The 21,486-nt window shown below is 37.7% G+C and overlaps 1 protein-coding gene across 2 annotated transcripts in view; it reads left to right on the forward strand.

The window, feature by feature from the left end:
- SEZ6L (seizure related 6 homolog like) overlaps nt 1–21,486 on the forward strand; it is a 614,672-nt gene that overhangs the window by 558,524 nt on the left and 34,662 nt on the right. For both annotated transcript variants that reach the window (XM_077461365.1, XM_077461364.1), the window contains 2 exons: nt 5,338–5,529; nt 12,324–12,518. In XM_077461365.1, coding sequence (XP_077317491.1) covers nt 5,338–5,529; nt 12,324–12,518 — 387 coding nt within the window. The remainder of the gene's footprint in view (nt 1–5,337; nt 5,530–12,323; nt 12,519–21,486) is intronic.

Genomic DNA, 21,486 nt, shown 5'->3' on the forward strand with positions numbered 1-21,486 from the left:
TGTTCTGCATCTGCTGAGTGCAGAAATAAGAAGTAATAATTAAAAGAGAACACCAAATGGGGGAAGGTACGGTTGGGGCAAATGTTTAATTTGGACTGCTCATGAAGAGAATTGGTTGATGAGAGAGAAACTAATATTAATATAATGTATAGGAGAAAAAATCTTCATTCATACATATGTTTGTTTACCTGTGTGCTCATTTCTCTATTAAAGATCCAATATACTGATAACTTACTCTGCTTGAAGGAGCTCTGACTAACATATATGTCTATGTAAATGTTTCCAGAATCACAACTGACAATATTGGATAATGCCTTTTTATTGTGAATAGTTAAATGTTCTGTTGAACATTGCCCGATTAAGTTGGTGATAACTCAGTGTAGTCAATGCAAAATGTTATAATTCTGCCAGACATGTAGTAGTTCTAGGAGAAGAATTTCTTTTAAACAGAATTTCACTTGTGGAAAGCTCTCATTTGACCTTAGCCATGAATCTGCCCCTGTACAGCCATTTTGTTTTGTGACAGTCTCCATCTCAACTATGACCATCTACAAGGATAGCCACAATTGACAGATATTTGCTTTTGGCTTGGATATTGGGCATGATTGCGTCTTTCATCACAACTATTGAATAGCCCAGAAGATATCTGTGGGCCTAAAAGGTCAAAAGCAAATTAGATGGCTGCCTTGGCAAATAATAAGTTGTATTGTGGGCAGCCTAAAATGTATTTAATGACAAGTTTTCTTGTTTTATTTCAGTTTTGGATAGAGTGACAAGAAGCTAGAAGCTCTGTCAGTTTTTATTTCTGTTGGTGTCCCTGCTGGGAGATTCACTCTTTTTCAGTTTGTCCTGGGACCATCACTGGGACAAAGATTAAGGGAAAATCACAAATTTTAAGTTGGCACCAGAGCAGGATCGTGGGGTAAAATATTCAGATGAGGATGGCTGTCTAAGAGGGGATTTCTTCCATTTTCTGGAGATTTACTACAACTGTCTGTTATGTCTAATAAGAAGTCAAGGGTAATCTTCCCAATGGACCACAGATGTCAAAAGATCCTGACAGGGGCTTTAGCTATTCCTTTCTCTACCCAAAATGAAAGATATGGCTTTAGATATATTTTTAGCTTTCTTTAGTCTAAATAAACTGCATGGAAAACAGTGTTAAATACATTGTTAATAGATATTGAAGTGTTTACATTCATATTAGTCTGTATTATAGGGTTATAGTTTGTTGTTATGTTATTATTCAGTGTAATTCTAGCTGCTTTGTGTTCCACATGAAATAAGGTGCATGTTAAAGTGTTGTGATGGCATATTACCTAGATGTAAATGTTTAATTTTCTTGCATCCTGCATGCACACCTACTTAATAATGCATAGCATAATAATAGTATGTTTAATTTCTTAAGTGCATTAGCTCTATCTCATATCCTTATTGTAGGCACATACTATCTGCATAGAAGATGTGTCTGCATAATTGTCAGATATATAGAGTAAAAATAAAATAATGAAAATTGCTCAGAAACAATGGTTGTTTGAATATTGTTAGTGCCTTTGGAGGTATGATAATTTATCACATCTCCCAATTGATAAACAGGGTGGTCTGCCAAGGTTTTTTATCCTTGGCCTTGAAGTTTCAAAACATAGTGGTAAAGGTAGCTACTTTGGTTAATTGTTATTTTGTAACATTTTCCTTGTTTTGAATATTTCCTACATGAGGGATTTATGCCAATTAATATCTTTCAAAGTCCTATAAAATTAAAAAGAATAATAATAATTAACCTACATTTAATATATGTACAGGTATTCCGACCAGTTTATATACCAATATTGCAGTAATATATACCACATTATTTTATTTAGTGTTCTAATAGACACATGAGAAGAATTCATGTATTTTTCCATTATAGATTTTGGAAGCTTCTTCTTTACAATATACTCCATTCTAATCATTTAGATTCTTTCATAAAATAAGTACTCACAGCTTTGAAATCCTAATCAGCAGAGGAGGTCCAGCCCCCTGACAAAAAATTAAAAGTCAGCAGCTACAAATACTGTAGCTGCTGACTTTTAATATATGGACAGTTACCTGTCTCGGGAGCCTGCAATGTTGGCACCCCATTCGATCTTCGAATCGGCTGTCAGGTGCAGCTGCAGCCATTCCTAGTAAGGGAACCTGGCAATGAAGCCTTTCAGCTTCATAGCTGGTTCCCTACTGCACTTTGTAATTGGTCCGACAGCAGAGGAAGGACTGGGCTGTGGCCTGGTCTCCCAGAAGTAGGGAACGGTATCTGTTAAAAACAGGTATACCTCTTCTCCCCCTCCCCCCTAAAAGGTGCCAAATGTGGCACCGGAGGGGTGGGGAGACGGATAAGTGGAAGTTCCACTTTTGAGTGGAACTCTGGTTTAAGTTTTTAAACCTAAAGCAACTCACTCTCTTGGAGCAAGACCAGAAAAAGATAGCTTATCGTAGGTTGCTATGGGTTTCTGTCCTTAAGAATAGTCCCTTAAAAATGTTTTTTTTTTTCATTTTGGACAGTATGGGTAATTGCAAGGACCACTCGTGGGTTTTATTGGATTCCCATCGTGGCTTTTGTCCTGGTGACTACTGTCATGTTTTGTCCTGGTGACTACTGTCAAAGGAATATAAAGTAAGGATAAATGAAAAATGTTACGGTTGTCACCAAGTCACAATATCTTCCAAAGAAACTCCTGTTCGGGTTACACTTAAAGAATAAGAACCCTTTGTTGAGTAAGGCTGTATTTGTCTTATCAGTGTTTTCATTTGAATAATTGCAGAGGTCATTAATCAGAATCCATTAGCAACAAAGTTATTCTACAGTTCATATGTTCATCTTTATTTATCTAATCTATATTGCATTTGGTAAAAGTTGACCTTATTCAATAGAGTGCTTGTGTGTAAGTTCTTATTCTTCAGCACAAATAAAAAACAACTAATCAGAATTCACTTTGCTGAAGTCAGACCAGTAGAAGATGGATTCTGCTTGATTGCTTTGGGTTACTGCACTCAGGAAAGCTTTTGGTTATTTCACTCTAGAATTAATAAAATGTAAACCCTCTTTATTACATAGGAACACATATAAACTGCTTGAATAATTGCATTGATTTATGGTCTTTAAAGTATGGCATGCCATGATTTCACTATTCTGTTACCCAAATTGCTTTATTGTACTAATTTAGCCCATGATTTAATTCACCAGGACCAACATCTCACCATCAGCTCTGGGTGCCATAGGTTTGCATATACATTTCCTCTACAACCTTCAGCCCTACAAAGTGATAATTTAATACCATCTCTGTTGTGGATGTAAACTGGACTTGGAATCATTTGAGTGAAGTTTTGTATGCACATATTAAAAAAATATATATATTTACATCTTCTATGGATTTTTATGAAGATATGAAGTTCAACCGATAGTAGTTATCTTGGCAATATCTGCTTTATTTGTCTCCATTTTATCTTTAGATGAATTGTTCCCTATTGTAAAACTCTAAAACTTTTGTGAATGCCTTATTGTTTGGTGTTTGACTCTTTTTGTAATTGTACTGCACAGAGACCTTCCTTCTCATTTATTTAGTTGGTGGTGTTTGTACTTGCGAATTGGTATATAAGATTGCTATTATTATTAATATTATAACTATTATTTCATGTGCTCATGTAACATCCATCAAAAATAATAAAATATTTAAAAACATAATGCTGAGTAATCCTTGACTCCTATTTGAAAGAATCAGTAACCATGTAAAAATGAGTAATCGTAACAGTTTAAAAAGATATTGGATTCACTACAAATGGCGACTTTATTTTGATCCATTTACATGTTTCTCGCACAGCTTTTTGGTGTCTTAATCATCTTTAACCCCTGTGCTTTTACCTAATTGTCATCCTACAATATAAGTGTTAGTCTATATATTCTGCCTTTATGTATTGTGGTCATACTGCAATGACGTAGAATTCCAAATTAGAACTTCATTGAATGATTGAATGGGCAGGATAGGCAAGCAGTTGAATGTCTTCCTGATTTTACCAATAGCAATGACAATGTGAAAAGCCAGTTCTGCATATGCTTGGTCAAAAAAACAATATGCAGTCAGCAAGCATCCAGAGTGTCTTATATCCATATAAATGTTAATTTCAAAGATTTTTCTACTGTCTCAGTCATATGATAATCCCAGGAAATACATATATATATATATATATATATATATATATATATACAATTGCTTTTTATTGATGAACTGCATATAATTTGGTGTAAGCTTTATTTATCCAACAGGTGGATAAATTTGCTGAAGCATAATGACAAGCAGCCCCGCTGGTCCTTTCTTTAATCCTCAGATATATACTATAGACCTCGCACATCTGATTTTCATGTAAAACGACAAGTTGCCAATGCTTCAGTGGTCCATTTTTATTGTTAATATTTTATGCTTTGGCTTTTTAGACCCTGGACTTAATGTCACCTCTTTACTTTGTATACAGCCACAGGAATGCTATTAGCAATTGTTAGCCAGAAAATAAATGTGGGCACTGTTTTCCTCCAGTAATATCTTTTTGTTGCAGGTATTCTCCGTGGAGGAATGTGTCCTTGTATTATGTCTGAAAATTTGTATTTCATCATGTATATAAAAAAAGAAGGGACCATTGATTAATAAAATACATTTTATTTTGTTAATATTCTCAAAACCATTAGTAAATCAGCCTCAAAATTGTATTTTTCAGTAACATAAAATTATGTCTGTTTTTAACTCTCATATTTGGGCTATATTATTAAAGCAGTATGAATCTAATTTAAAAAAATGTGCACCATTAAGGGACACCTGCAGGGAATGTTTGGTGAATTTTACTTTAAAAATTTTGTTTTTTACCCTTAATGTCTAACTTGCATGGCCATTTGCTTTATGCATGTACATAAAATACATAAAATACATTTTGCATTAGACTGGTTTTGTATTTTATCCTCATTCATACTTTTACATGTATTAAGGTATTTGCATCCGGTACTGCATACTTAGGATCATTGCATTTACAGCTGTTACATACACTTAATGTGGACATTCATGTGCTGAAACCAAATACCATGTTTTTCCTCAAAGCTTGTATACTTATTAAGAATTGATTTCATCATAGTTTATTTTACTGTTTAAAATAACTGTGGCTTCCAAGAAAGGTTTTTATATATGTCCGTATAGTGTTTCTGTTTGACAAAAAGAAATGTAACATAGTTTAATTGTGTTGTCTTAGTGTGAGTCATTTCATGTTTTATATGTGCAGTTTATGGTAATATTAATTGCTATATCTGTCTTTGTTTTGCAGTCATGTACTGTACAGACCCCGGAGAGGTAGATCATTCCACTCGTCTTATCTCAGACCCAGTCCTTCTCGTGGGCACTACCATCCAGTATACTTGTGACACAGGCTTTGTGCTTGAAGGAAGCTCTCTTCTGACCTGCTACAGCAGGGAGACAGGAACCCCAATTTGGACATCCAAAATCCCCCACTGTGTTTGTAAGCAAATCATATATTGTCTTGGGATGGGCTCTCAGTGACTGTACAGCCTGGGATTAGTTTGTCAGGATTCCTAGGTCATATCATAGAATTTATTGTACCTTGTCTTCAATTTGACTATCAAAAAGGAACAACTTGACCCAGCCTAGCTACTTCCATAGCCAAAAGTGCTACCAGGCACTGTAATGTGCATAATCCTTTTTTTTTCTTGCCTAATTTAAATCCAAACAAGGTAGTCACATTTCTCTGTCTGGTATCTTTATGCGAAAACATAAAAATCCAACAGGAATATAAAAAGAGTACCTGGTTTGGGCTTTGAGAAACTACCTTTTCCAGGTTAATGGTGCTGTAGAACAGGTATTTAAAACTGATGGTTTTTTTGGATGTTCTCTCTTATTCCAGGGAGTCCTCAGTGGATTAGGGTTTAAAATGAATGAATAAACAAGGCCCCAGATTTTCTTCAACTGATAAAAAAAAAACTTTCTTATGTAATTTTGCATATAAATACTTCAAGGTGCACTTCAGCTATTCAAAACTGTCAAAAGAGCAAGGCATATCTGTAAAAGAAGACTGTGGATATTTTGTCTTCTCTTCTGTGTTGTGGATTGAAGCTCCATTTATGAGAAATCCCCCCCCCCCCCAGCATATCCGTAGGGAAGCCAAAACTTTCAGAAAGGTGATCTCCTGGGTCACCCACAGCTCTCCCCGGATCTTCCTGTTTACTTCCATATCACCATGGGAGCTTCCTTGCAGACTTCGGAGGACAATTTTTACAGAACCAAGTGGCATTCTGCAGTACAGATAGCAGGAAAGATAAGCATTTACAGTCTTATTTTACATATATGTCTTTCCTTGGGGAGTTTTGTATAGTGATAGGGTTGCTTTTAGGAAGTGTTATAAGGCTCCCTTCTCTGGGAAAAAAAGCATTGTAAGTTACAATCATTCTATAATACTAATGACACTAAAGCGTGGCCCTCAGTAGATCTAATGTAGCCACTTTGAAGATTTATTCTACTCAGGAATGGTGTTTCAAATTCTATAAAAAGGATTGCTTCCCTGAAGTCCACTAGGGTTATTAAAATGTAAATCAACCAATCACCATCCAAATGAAAATTTAGTTTTGGGTACATTTAACATCTCCAATTCTTCCTCCTAAATTGTATACTTAATTCTTATTTCTAGTTTTGCATGAAGGAGAAAAACTTTTTTCAAGCAATAAAAATAATTATCTGTTTGTAAATCAATATGTTAACAGGCAATGATACATTCTTATTTTAATATAGACAAGCTCCACTGAGTGCAGAAATTACATTTTATGTAGGAAGAGCTTCTGTTTTCTTCAAGTGTAACAGTTGCTGAATAAACACTAAATTGTGCTAGAAAGGCATCAACATGTATCTGCCAAATGAGGAAAGTTATTTGAACAGTTAAGAGTATAATGCAGGTGATACCCAGGATATGTGAAAACTCTATTAGTCACTGACTTCACAAATTAGCTTTTCTAATTTTTATCTGGTCAGTTGATGCAAATTCCAAAAATTGCAACAATTTTCTTATAACTAAAAGTTTCCATTTACAGCTCCCAATGGCTGAACAGAGTACAATAGCAGCACATTTTGAGTGCATGCAGCTGGAGTTGTCTGGCACTACAAGAACCTTTTACTTTGCTTGGACAAAAAGAAGGGGACACTTTAACCACTTGAGGTCTGGGCCATAGCCAAATGACGGCTACAGCACAGACTTCAATTTCCCGGGAGACCGTCATAGGACATCCTCCCCTGTGCATGCTCCCTGCGCGTGCCCTGCAGGGGAGCACGCTGTGATCACCGAGTCACTGAGACTCGGATGATCACCGATCTGAGTAAGGTGCCGTGATCAGCTGTTAGCTAATGACAGCTGATCACATGATGTAAACAAAAGCTCGGTAATCGTTTCTTTTTTCTCCTCACGCTGACAGCATGAGGAGAAAAAAAAAGCCGATCTCCAGCTTATGTTAAAGGGACATCGGTCCCGAAGAGGAAGCATCACAGGCACCTCATCTGTGCCAATCAGTACCCCTTACTAGTGCCACCTGTTATTGCCACCTGCCAGTGCCCACAGTGCCCACCAGTGCCACCTATCAATGCCCATAAGTGCCACCTATCAATGCTCACTAGTGATGCCAATTAGGGCCCATTATAGCCACCCATCAGTGCTCATCACTGCCACCCATCAGTGCCCATCGCTGCCACCTATCACTGCCCATCACTGCCACCTCATCAGCGTACATCAATGAAGGAGAAAAATTACCTGTTTGCAAAATTCTATGACAAAACTTTTTTTTTTCTAAATTCCTTTTTTTTCCATTTTTTTTTACAAAAAATAAAAAGTGCAGAGGTCATCAAATACCACCAAAAGAAAGCTCTATTTGTAGGATGATAAACATTTCATTTGGGTACGGTGTTGTATGACCGCGCAATTGTCATTAAAAGCGCATCAGCGCTGAAAGCTGAAAATTGGTCTGGACAAGAGGGGGGGTTTAAGTGCCCAGTAGGCAAGTGGTTAAGCAAATGATGCTGAAATTAGTTAGTAAACACCAGTAAATATAAAACCATGCAGAAATAAAAGTTGCTTCAAAGGTACAGTCAATCCAAAAGTAATGTTTTAACTGTAGGTGACAGCTAATGAACTAAATCTTTACACTGTACTTGGAGTCTACTGGGTTAATTGATTTAATACCTTCAGTTAATACTTTCCGCTTCAAGAGGGCTCTAGATCTCTATGCTGTTATTTTGGTTCATTTGTAGCTTTGGGTGTTTCTGCTCACGATGGGTTGTTTTCACACTTTTCGCTGCACTCTTAATAATATAAAATAAATTAGAAATCCAACCGTGAGCATAGGAGTCCCTTATAGTGCTCGAACAGATGTAGTACGTTGATAACACAAGTGCATATATACAAGAGACAATTATCCCTCTAGCTTCAACCAGAAATGGAAAAAGTACCCTGTCTAGAGTTATGTTGAGAATTGAAGAGGGTGACTGTATATGGCTAGGTAGCAGAGGCTCACAGCACATGGAACCCAGTTAACAATGCTTGTGTACTTTACATACAGGTATTTATATTTTGCTCTATGACAGGACTGGGAAAACCAGGGCATGTGCCATGCAACAAATAAATAACTAATGAATTAAGTAAGAGAATATTGTTGACTACACAACTATTACTGGGCCAACAAAGTTTGCAGTCAAGTCAAGTCAATTTTTTCCACATTCACTAAGTTCTAGGGAAAAATGTGGTAATTTGACCAAAAGGGGAAGTTGCGTTTGTTTGCACCATCCGTCCCTCTACTGCCATATTTCGCACTTTTTTGGAGGGTGCGGATACTTGGTTTTGACAGGTACCCTCTCCTACTTGCCACTCAGATTGCCACAAAGAACTGAGTTGGAAGTTCAGCCCTCCTCCTTCCCCCGCAGTCTTCTGGGACACATCACAGGTCCCAGAAGAATACAAGACCATTCACAATGTGCAGCGTGACTCGTGCATGTGCAGTAGGAAACTGTCTGTGAAGGCTTCACTTCCTGTTTTCCTTACTTCAGATGCCACCCGCTTGCACCCAAAGCCAATTCAATAATCAGCTCAGACGAGGACATTGCTGGATCCCTGGACAGGTAAGTGTCCTTATACTAAAACTCAGCAGCTACAGTACAGTATTTGTAGCTGTTTACTTTAACATTTTTGGGGGAGCTGGTAGCTCCTCTTTTAAGGCAGCAGGGTGAGGAAAAGTAGCACTTAGCCCTAAACTGAGCACTTAGCCCTTAGCCTAAATTTTGTTTCCCTCCATTGGTGCCTGCTTTGTGGCTACATTAAACAAAGGAATTGTAGGTGAAAGGAGATGCAGGAGAGATTCAGTGTAGTCAGAAGACTCACTATAGGTCAAAAAAATCCAGCCTTGTTCTTTTCTCTTGTTTGTTTGTTTGTACAGTTGAAAAGAAGCTTGGAGTACCAGACAACCTGTTTCTTCCTATAACTCATTCTACAGATATTGGAGAAAGCAGATCATACAAAAAATTGTCACAATTTAAATTTTTATTGACTGACTGAAGGACATTTTCAAAAACAAGGAGACACATCAACTAGTAGTAGTTGGTCACATTCAACTGGAGTTGTTCTGTAATATTTTTTCGTAGCTTGTCCAAACCACTTCTTATAGAAGGGGCTTGGACAAGCTACTACACATCTTCAACATTATAGAACAAGACCAGTTGAATGTGACTAACTACTATTAGATACATCCTGACCTGGATAAATTAGAAGTTTCACAGACACAAGAAGATACATCGCTATTCCCATTTTGTCTTGTGCCAAGAAAATTAACTGATGCTACTGTAGTTCTTGTCAGTGTTCCATGCACCATGTATTATAAGTATTTACAGGATTCTATGATTTAGATTTATGATTTTAGTCTCTAAACTGTGGCCTGTGGGCCTAATGTGGCCCTTTGCTTGTCTTTTTCTGTCCCTTGGGGCACCATTCCATTCACTGACACCAATGATGGGCATCATTCCTCCCAAAGACACCAAACATGGGGTACCATTCTTTCCACAAACACCAATGTGGGGCACTATTCCTCCCACAAACACCAATTATGGGGTACCATTCCTACCACAGACACCAAATATGGGGAACTATTCCTACCACAGACACCAATGATGGGACTCCAATCCCCCATAGACACTAATGATGGGGCACCATTCGCCCCACAGACACTAATGATCGGACACTATGCCTCCCTTGAATACCAACAATCTGGCATTATTCCTCCCACTAAAACCAATGATGTGCTATTGTTTACTCTCACTGATGCTGGGGCATTTTGTAATCCCACTGGCCAGAGTATGCCCACCCCCCCCCCCCCCCCCAAAGCCTGAAGGACAGTAAACTGGTCCTTCGCTTGAAAAGTGTGGAGACACCTGATTTAGATCATTGGTCTTAAAATAGTGCTAAATTCACTAACTTTTTATGCATTGATCTTAACTGCTTATAATGTTCCCTGTGAATTTTTTCATGACAATAGTGAATTATAAAACAGGTGTAAATAAATTTTCATCACGCAATCAGTTTTTACTGTCATAGTCTGAAGTGTGCAGCGTTGTTCATCATGATGAACAAATTCAAAGTGTGCCCTCTCTCTTTGAGCCTGAAATAATGAACAGAAAGTGAGTTGTTTATGTGGAGGTGACTCGCCAACATTCAGCTTCCATCATATCAACAGATCTATTGAATGCATTGATTACAGCTGTCACAAAATGTTTACTGCATCAAAGAGATAGCTAAAAAAAATCAATACAAGGAAACACCCATATAATTATATACTGAATCTGTGTCAAAATGTCAACAAATTTGACTCTTCCTTTTGTCCTTGTAATTTACTGTTTCACTTATTATGTCTGTTTTGGGAGCTAAATAGTTGCGATTGTTCTGCAGTTTTTGTCTGAATGGTAGACAGTTATTCAAGTAAGACCAAATGTCTCCATCTACAGATTAAAAGTGGTATTCCCTGTTTATGGTACTAGTGAAATAAAACAACTTTTCAATGGGTTTAGACTATGGCAACAAACTACTGGTAGTATACAAGAGTACATTTCACATGATGATATGAAAATATAATATATACATTTTTTAAAACCAAATGTATTTATACCAAAAAGACCACGACGGTAAAAATATTAGGTTATGCATACTAAGTTTGTTTTTAAATATGTACCCATAAATACTATGTGATAAAATAGCAGTGCCTGGGTCACCCCACATTTCATGCAACCAAGGCGTGACTACAAGTGTGAGCCTTAAAAATTGAGCTTTTAAGAGTATTATAGCCAAATTACAGAACTAAAAGTAGAAAGAGGTAAATGACTATATTGCGTGTATTCCGCATATAATTATTATTATGATTATTATTAATGAATATTACTGTAGTGCACAGCATGCATGGCCATTACCACAGTTATGATCTCGCATTTGATATATATAAAGATAGGTGCAGAAATGGTGCACTATGTCTGCATCTTTTAATTTTCTTGACTATTTATTTCAATTTATTTTTTAATTTGTAAAAATTATATATTTTTTCTTATGTAAATGTACACAAATATACTTATAGAAGCATACTAATGTTCAATATCATTGTTTTCTCTATAAAATCGTTTATAAAAATACAAATTAAGGACTGTGTTGATGGGCTATGAACTTATGTTGATGACATTAATTTGACATCAGTGTGAAATGCTTATGAGATAGTTTAGAATGCATTGACAGGTGCACTTGACCTGTAGTTGACCTCCTTCTGACCTGCATTTCAAATTTTTCAAGTGGGTTTTGTATTCACATAGACTGGTATGGGTATGCAAAACCTGTTTGATATGAGCAAAGCTCCGTCATCTGGCCTTATACAGTGCATCTTTGACTTAAAAAAAGTCCAGCACTGCCTGGATGACTGTTGTCATCTTCTGTCTAACCCACCAATCTACTGTGAGGGATGTGTACACGTCCCGCTCACCAATTGAATCAGCTGGGTGTATAATTTGATCTCCTGCTATTACAGTCTATTCACAACATTGGGCTATTTACAATGTTTAAGTTAGGCATTTATTTGAGAACTTGAGTTCTACCCTCAAGCTTCATATTAAACTACCTTAAACATAATATAATATTAAAATAAAGAAAACATATATCAAAACACTATATATTTCCTTCCGTATGTCCTATGAATCCCTATGCATTTACTTAGCTGTTGGTTGTTCTATGTTTTATAGCTGAAGAATCCCTTGCGTGTGACAATCCTGGTCTACCAGAAAATGGCTACCAAATTCTCTACAAAAGACTCTATCTACCTGGAGAATCACTCACTTTTATGTGTTATGAAGGCTTTGAATTGATGGGAGAAGTCACTATTAAGTGTATCCTGGGTCAGCCTTCTCAGTGGAGTGGACCTCTTCCAGTATGTAAAGGTACTGAGCAACTGCATGCTTTCTAGTTTCCCTATTTTCAGTCCATTATGCTGACCATTCACACAATAGGTTGGATTTTACTACGGGAATAGTGACTGTTAATTTTGCAAAGTCAATGTTTACAGGGCTCAGGTAAAATCTGGGCTTACTTTTTTCAAGTGATTAAATGATTGAAGGGAACACAGCTTTGTCTCTATCTAGCTAGAGAACATTTCAGAAATTCAGCAAGTTAGCAACTTGCAACCTTAAATCATTTAAACCAGCCTTTGAATTCACCAACTGAATGGTTCAATGAAATTTAACATCAAAACTGTCTATTGAAACTGAAAAATGATTGAAACAGTTGATCTTAGGTTGTCCTGACCCATTTGTTCACTTTTGCTATCAAGAGTATTGAAAATGGTTGAAACTGCCTAAAAATTGTTATGTGTATGGCTAGCATTAGTTTCCTCTGTCCTCCGTCTGTAAGAGTGCAAGACCGGAAAATATGAGAAAAGACGCTTAAAATGCTTTTTCTGCTAAAGGATGTTATTTTGTGCCCTTCTAGCATCAAAGGGGTTTCATTAGATTTAGCTTACATTTACCCAGCAGTGAAAGGAAGCATTTCAAGAATAATCCTTTAAATCATGTTATGTCACAGAACTGTGAAATAAAAAGTCATACTGAAAAGTCCTTCTAGACCTTAACTCTTAATGTTTTTGTCAGGAAACTTACTGGTTGATATGCTTACAAGTAAATGTTCTTAAAATCAAATTATTCTTTATCCTGATTTGGCCCTTGTAAGCAGATGGTCTGTTCAACCTTCAATGCATTCCATGTCACCCAACAGAGACATTAAAAGTGAGAGAATCTTTACTAGGTTACACAAAACAAATGCTTCTACAGTTAAAAGAGTTGTATGACTTGTTAACCAACAGTGTCTGCCTTAAACAGTATAGTATAAGGCAGCTGACATAATATGAGCTTCTGATTGAGGTAGCTCAAATAGATTTATTATGTGATAAGATTATTAAAAGAGATGTCATTTTTCTGAATCAATTTGTCAATCATTTTTACTATTCATTTTAAAGGTTAAGCATATCTATGGTTAAAATCAAAAGCTAGTAATTCAGCATAAGAACCATGAACATAATATCAATACTTTTGGCACCCACAGTGCCTATAACATTGTATGATTAGCAAAATCTACTCTACAATAACAAAAACTGTACAAAATATTATATTAAAAAATCAATAAAGCAAATACGTGTTTATACAATATGTCTAAAAACACTACAAGATGGCATGGTCCTTGAGCCTAAGATCTCAAAGTGTTTAGTTGAACTAACGGAAGGAGAAAGGGGACCCACAAATCCCCTCACCACCTGAGATGATTCCTTATGGAATATAATAGGTATGAACATCATTTAAACCCTACTCAAAAAATGCCAATCCTAAAAAAAAAAGTAAATCAAAATCATGAGAATCATTAATTATTTGCGCAAAAGCCACATCCAGTTACTTGATATACTAGACAGTGCAAACATGTATTGCAAGTCTTGAATTATTTGGTATTTATTGAAGAAGGGCCTAAAGGTGGCTGTTTATCTGATGGAAGCCCAGGAGAAAAAAGCCACACGTATTGGAGATAAGGTAGTGAAGAGCCTCTATTTGGGATTAAAACGGGATGATCCATTTGTAAGAGATATGGCACATTCAGATGAGGGTTGTGTAATTATTGTAAATACATCACTATCTCCACACAGATTGCTTTACCTAATGGGGACTTATTAATGAACAAACTTAATGGTATTATATGACAATTGAAGTGGCAATGAGCCCAGGGAGTGTTTACATAATGTATTTGCTTTATTGATTTGTCTGAGACATTTTTAATATAATATTTTGTACAAACAAAGGTTTTATGAAAGTTTTTGATGTGTTATTGGTACCATTGAGAATCCCAGTTCGATAACAAAAATAAAGTGATTAAAATTTTAAATCATATATTAATTTCCACATTGTATTTCAATTAGGTTTTAGCCTACTTCTACTGTAAATGATCTTGAAGTTTGTAATCATACGCTGTAAAGATCCCCACACATCTGCTTCCTTGAATTCTGTGACATGTATTTAGAATGCCCTGTGAGTTGGCAGTGCTGTGTCACACATTTCACAGAACCTGCATTCTGAACAGTGGTGCTGAGAGGAGGAGTTTCAGGAGGTATAGTCAGTAAAGGAATCACTGCTTGCAGGCAGCAAGGTACCATGGCATATGTAGTCCTTAGAAATTGTAGGTAAACATAAGCATGTATCTATGGGTGTATTAAAGGGAAACTATAACAGTTTCTGGTCAGATTTATTACACATTTTTATTTTATTTTGCAAATAATTGCTGATCTACCAGAAGAATTTCTCTCCTTTAACTCATTCAGCTGTGTCATTGTAATAAGATATTCATCTATTTAGATCTATTCATAAGACAAAGGCAATTTGACAAAAGACTACAGAGTGGCCTTGAAAGTTCCACCTGCTGTAGGCAAGTAGTAAATATTAGTTATTCAAATGCAATATTTAACCACTTGCCACCCACCATATAGCAAAATGACAAAATGGCACCAGCAAAGTGGTTTCAATATACTGACCGGATGTCATATGACGTCTTCAGGATATTAAGCCGCTGCGTGCCCATCATCAGTGCCACCTCATTGGTGCCCTATCAGTGCCCATCAGTGAAGGAGAAAACATACTTATTTACAATGTTTTGTAACGGAAAAAAACCAAAACATTTACTTTTCAAAATGTTTTTTTTTTATTTGTTTAGCAGAAAAAAAATCCCAGAGGTGATCAAATACCACCAAAACAAAGCTCTATTTGTGGGAACAAAATTATAACAATTTAGTTTGGGAACAGTATAGCATGACCACGTAATTGTCATTCAAAGTGCGACAGTGCTGAAAGTCTGGGCAGGAAGGTGTATAAGTGCCCAATATTGAAGTGGTTAAAGAGGAAGTAAACTTCCTTTACTGACTTTTACCAATAGGTAAGCATATAATAAGGCTTACCTATAGGTAGTGTAAATATCTCCAAAATGTGCACCGTTTAGGAGATATTTACATTACATGCAGCCAGTGACGTCACTAGTGCATGCGCTCTGAAGGAATGGCCACCCGTGCCATTCCTGTGCCATGAATGCGTCATCGCCATCACAGCCAATCACAGAGCCAGCGAACCTGGAAGCAAGATGGGTGAAGATGGGAGCCCCTGCAGCATTGACATCACGGAGCTGGAACGGCTTTGTTTTAACCTCCCCTGACAGTATTTCCAAGCGTGACTCGGGTGGATTTTCAGTACCATAAGCAGTAACCCTGAGCCACACTCGGGATTGCATCGCAGGATCCAGGTACATGTTACTTACCTTGTCCCCAGGATCTTGCGATGTCTCCCCGCTCTGTGTGAAAGCCATCCTCCGCTTGATCTATCACTATCAAGCTCCATTCTTTGCGAGTGTTGCAACGCACGGGGACGGAGAACGGCGCCAAATTAAAAAAGTAAAACACACAATACATATAAAGTACACCGTAATCTTACAGATTACATTACTGTATCAATTTATTTCACATCCCTTTTGTCCTTAGTGGTTTGTCCAGTGCCCTGCATGCAGTTTTATATTATAAATACTGTTATTTCTGCCTGGAAACTGCAGATTGTCCATAGCAACCAAAACCTTCCCTTTGCATCAAAAGTGGTTTTAGACCAGCTAGAAAACAGCGATAATAAATTAGAATTCGCTGTTTTTGGTTCTGTATTACTTTGCTGTAACATGTACAGTGTGATCCTGATCTTCTAATAAGGCATGCAAAATTTCATTTGGAGTGCGGCTGTCCAGAATTTTCTACTCACCTTGATTTAATAAATTAGAATCACTTGAAGAATTGAGCAATAGTGATTTGTGAGGAAATCCATCATCAGACACTGAAAGTAATGACAGCGACAATTCTGCAACTGAGCAAATTTCAGTGTTTTTAATTTGATTTGATTACGGGGGGGGGGGGCGTCCAGTGGTATACAATCGCTTTAATATTTACAAAATTTGCACAAAAAAATTTAAAAACCAAAACGTTTATGAGTAATACATACATATATATATATATATATATATCACTGCATTCAGACCTCTTTATTCTAAATTCTAAAGTGACTGACAACATATCATATGAAATATATGTTTTTTTACATATATAAAGACTTTGCAATTTTGGATGGTAGTGGTGCTATAGCTCTTTTTTAGGTAATCCTTTCTATTATTTTTCACTCTACATGAAGTTTCCTTCCTTTAACATAAATGTTTCAGTAATCTCATTACATTTCTTAACATGTTCTGTGGTCATTGGAGGATTACGGGAAACAAGAAGTATTTTCAACACATCTTTTAGACTCAATGCTTTAGTGTAATTGACCCAGCTGCGTTCTTTATGGAGTATTTATATAGAGCAATAGGAGGAGTTACAAGTCATCAAACTCCATTATTGCTTAATGTGGCTGTTCTGTCTTCAGCTCCCATTCAAATAGACTAAACCTGCAGCCAGAACAACCTCATTAATCAGTAACAGGTTGATAAATGACACCCGCAGTGTTATACGATCTTCGAAACTCGACAGCCAAGAACATGTACTTACTTCTTTGCATGAAAACCTTATTCTTGATGTATTGATTCCAAGAGAATTGAAGCTGGCAGTGCTTTGATATTCCTCCTATTGAACAACCAGTATTATAGATATACTGCAATTTTAAGATACAAAATAGGCTAGCTACTAATAAGCTGTGTTTGCTGAAATATTGTGATCCTTGTGTATTTATAAGATAGAAGATGAACTTATTCCTGCTGAAGGTGGACCCAGAAAAGCATCTGGCTATTGTTTCTGTTTATTTCTTTGTTATTTGTTGTTAGTGGTTACATAAAAAAAAAAATTGTAGTGAGGCTACCACTAATCAATTATTAACATATTCTTAACAAGCGGTAACTTAGCTTAAGGCCCCTTTCACACGGGACGGATCAGTAATGATCCGCCCCGTGATGATCCGCTCACTCAGCAGGGATCGCTCCGTTGTCCCCACTGAGCCGGCGGCGGACAGGGTGGTCCTAGCACACTGTGCAGGGACCGCCCTGTCAGCTCTCCATTCTCCTCTATGGGGGATCGGAAGAGCACAGACCATCTGTCCGTGTTCATCCGATCCGCTCTGCAGACGGATTTTCCTCTGTCCTCAGAATCGGACAATTGCGGAGGCGGACAATATGGATGAAAACGCAAACGGATGGATGAAATACGGACATACTGTCCACATGTGTGAAAGGGGCCTTAAGTGGACTTCCACCCAAAAGTGGAACTTCCGCTTTAAGGACTTCTAACCCCCTGACTTGAGACATTTGACATGTACCCAGCCCCCGCTTCTGCTCGAGCCACCTAGACTCGAGCGGAAGTTCCCCCCCACCCTGCAATCTTCTGGGGCAAGTCACAGGTCCCAGAAGATTGTCTGGCCATTAAGAAGGTGCAGCGTGACTTGAGCATGCGCACCTTCTGTGAAGCCACAAGCTGCCACAGACGGGTGCCCACACTTGTTATGCAAGCACCAGAGAGAGAACCAAGGGTTCAGCAGCCACTTTGCTGGACCGTGGGACAGGTGAGTCTGTGTTTATTAAAAGTCAGCAGCTACACTTTTTGTAGCTGCTGTCTTTTATTAAACAGAAAACTGAGCGGAACTCCGCTTTAGAAAAAAAAGGGTCATTGACTCCTGCAGCTGCAGACACTGTGGTGTAATTTATTGTTCACAGCTTAGCTCACCACTGGCTGCTTTCCCCGAGCACCTGCGCTTTGTTTACATTAAAGAGATTGAATGCTGAAATGCTGCAAACTCACTGCAGGAAGAGAAAGGGGAGCTAAGCTGCTTATGCTTCATTCACATGTACGTTTAGAGGTGCTGGCAGAGACTGGTGCAAATATCCCAGCATGTTGGCTGCAGTGGCCAGGGAGCTGCAGGTGACAGGTACACCCCCCCCCCCCCCCCCCCCATGGGGATGCATAGCTGTATGTCCTTGCACTTACGTAAACCTCACTTTTATCAACAGCTGTACATATCTCCAGCCACAGGAAAAAATTATATTTTTACCCCAGACCCTGCCTGTACCTCCAAAGGTCCATGTGAATGAGGCCTTAGAGAAAAGAGTTGAAAAATGTCAGTGTTTTTGCTTTGTTTTGAGCTTTGAGAATGAATTGCTCCAGAGTGCCCACAGTTTACTCAATTCTTGTTAGGAATATTTAAATACTTGAAAGTCTATATTTTTGACCATATTTAATGTTACATCCATATTTAGAGTGTAGCATATAACATAGTCGCTGTCTGCAGTGCCCCAACCCAAACCATCCCCCGACCAATACTGAATCTGAGGTTTCTTCTCCCTGGAGTGCCAAGCACAGTCACGCCAAATAAAAAAATACAGGATCTGTTAATGAAAGACACTGCGGTAAAGGGACTTGTAGATCTCAAAGGAGACCAAGTGTGGTGACGTCACTACACCTGTAATCTATTGATGTTTCCTCTTGCCTCGTAACTGAAGGTTCACACATTTGTTACAGATCTGGACTAGGCCTGAGCATTGCACCTGGGATCCAATGATTGAGGTTGCAATGCTTTTTACGATCCAATGCAAAAAATAATAAATGCTCAGGGTTGGATGCATTTGTTATTTTTTGCAAACAATAGAATTTTGCCTTTAACTGCTTTAGCCCGGGAAGATTTTACCCCCTTCCTGACCAGAGCACTTTTTGCGATTCGGCACTGCGTCGCTTTAACTGACAATTGCGCGGTCATGCGACATGGCTTCCAAACAAAATTGACGTCCTTTTTTTCCCACAAATAGAGCTTTCTTTTGGTGGCATTTTATCACCTCTGCAGTTTTTATTTTTTGCGCTCTAAACAAAAAAAGAGCAACAATTTTGAAAAAAATGCATTATTTTTAAATAAATATCCCCCAAAAATATATAAAAAAAATGTTTTTCCTCAGTTTAGGCTGATACGTATTCTTCTACATATTTTTGGTAAAAAAAAATCACAATAAGCGATTATTGATTGGTTTGCGCAAAAGTTATAGCATTTACAAAATAGAGGATAGTTTTATGGCATTTTTATTCATCATTTTTTTTACTAGTAATGGCAGTGATCATCAATTTTTATCATGACTGCAACATTATGGCGGAAACATCGGTAATTTTTGACACATTTTTGGGACCATTGTCATTTATACAGCAATCAGTGCTATACAAATGTACTGATCCTGTGTAAATGACACTGGCAGTGAAGGCGTTAACCACTAGGGGGCAGGGTAAGGGTTAAGTGTGTCCTGGGGCATGTTTCTAACTGCAGGGGGCGTGGCTTCATGTGACACATCACTGATCTCTGCTCCCAATAACAGGGAGCAGAGATCATTGACACTGTCACTAGGCAGAACGGGGAGATGCTTGTTTACATTAGCATCTCCCCATTCTTCCTCCCATGAGACTATAGCAGGTATCCCCATGGAGATCGAGTCTGTGGGACCCGCGACCCGACTCACGGAGGTCCCGGAAGTGTACATGCGATGGCACGGCGGCCAATTTCAAGGGACTTACCTGTACGCCCATTTGCCTGTGGGAGCCATTCTGCCGACATACATCGCGTGTGTGCCGGTTGGAAACCGGTTAAGGTTAACTCTTCTTGTACACTTCTGTTGGTAAATGGACATTTAGCAGTTGGGCATTTTTTTCAGCTGCCCCTGAATTCTGTTCTATGTTATCTTATCAGTACATGTACACATTTATAGTTGTTTCTAGTCAGTTGAGTTCAGAAGCATTTTTTTGGAAAGCAAAAAAATGCATTCAGAATGGATGTTCAGAGGCATTTGAAACGCCAAATGCTTGTAACAGCTTGTAAACATGTGTAAACGCAGTAACTCGCATTAAGCCATGTTTAGTTTACAGGCATTTTTAATGGAAATACATTTTTGACTATTTTGAGTTTTTTTAAACGCTGCATAAATGTTGTTTACTATCTGTCAATTTAAATCGTTCAGGGGAGGGTGTAAAATGTCCCATGTACATGAAGCCTTAAAGGCACGTACACACGATCGGATTGTTGGACAACAAAACTGTGGAATTTTGTCTGAAGGGCGTTGGCCCAAACCTGTCCTGCATACACACGACCACAAAATTGTTGGCCAACAATTACGAAAGTAGTGACGTACTACGTTGTTTTTCAGATCTTTAGCACCACCCTTTGGGCTCCTTCTGCTAATTTCGTGTTAGTAGAAGTTTGGTGAGTGTGGATTCGCACTTTTTATTTCACACTTTTCATTTCGCACTATTCATTTCGTTTCTGATAGCCCGTTCGTCAAACAGCCATGTTGCGGAATCGGAGGAGATAACATGTTATTTAGTATTGGCCTTGGAGTTATTGCTTTGACATCATTTTTTTGGTTGAATAATGATTTGATTTGATATATTTTCTATATGTTTGGATGCATAGAATGCACTTTTTGGTTAAGTTCTATTGGCAGATAGCACATCTAATTTTATTTGTTTTCTTTTTTTAATGCACAATAAAAAAAAATTGTGTAGAGTAATACTTGGCTATGTACTTCAAATGACAGTTTGGGAGTAGGCAGTTACATTTAAAAAAAATACAAAAATTGATAAGGGACACCAACATAGTTGTATCTTTGATCTTAAAAACTACGGGATAATGGTGTTGTGGTAACTTGCCCCCCGCCCCCCAAAAAAAAGAAAAAAAAGCATAATAATATTATTCTTGATATTACTAGGAAAAAAAAGCCTTGGAATATTTGTTTTGCAATAACTCCATCAGTATCACCAGCAAAGCAGCTTCATTATTATCCCATTAAAGAAGAAGAGAATTGTGTGCTGCATTTGGAGATTTTATAATTTGCCACATCACT

This window comes from Lithobates pipiens, unplaced genomic scaffold, assembly GCF_037356315.1.
Source record: "Lithobates pipiens isolate NorthernLeopardFrog02 unplaced genomic scaffold, aLitPip1_a1.2 Scaffold_3, whole genome shotgun sequence".
In the NCBI taxonomy this organism is placed as follows: domain Eukaryota; kingdom Metazoa; phylum Chordata; class Amphibia; order Anura; family Ranidae; genus Lithobates; species Lithobates pipiens.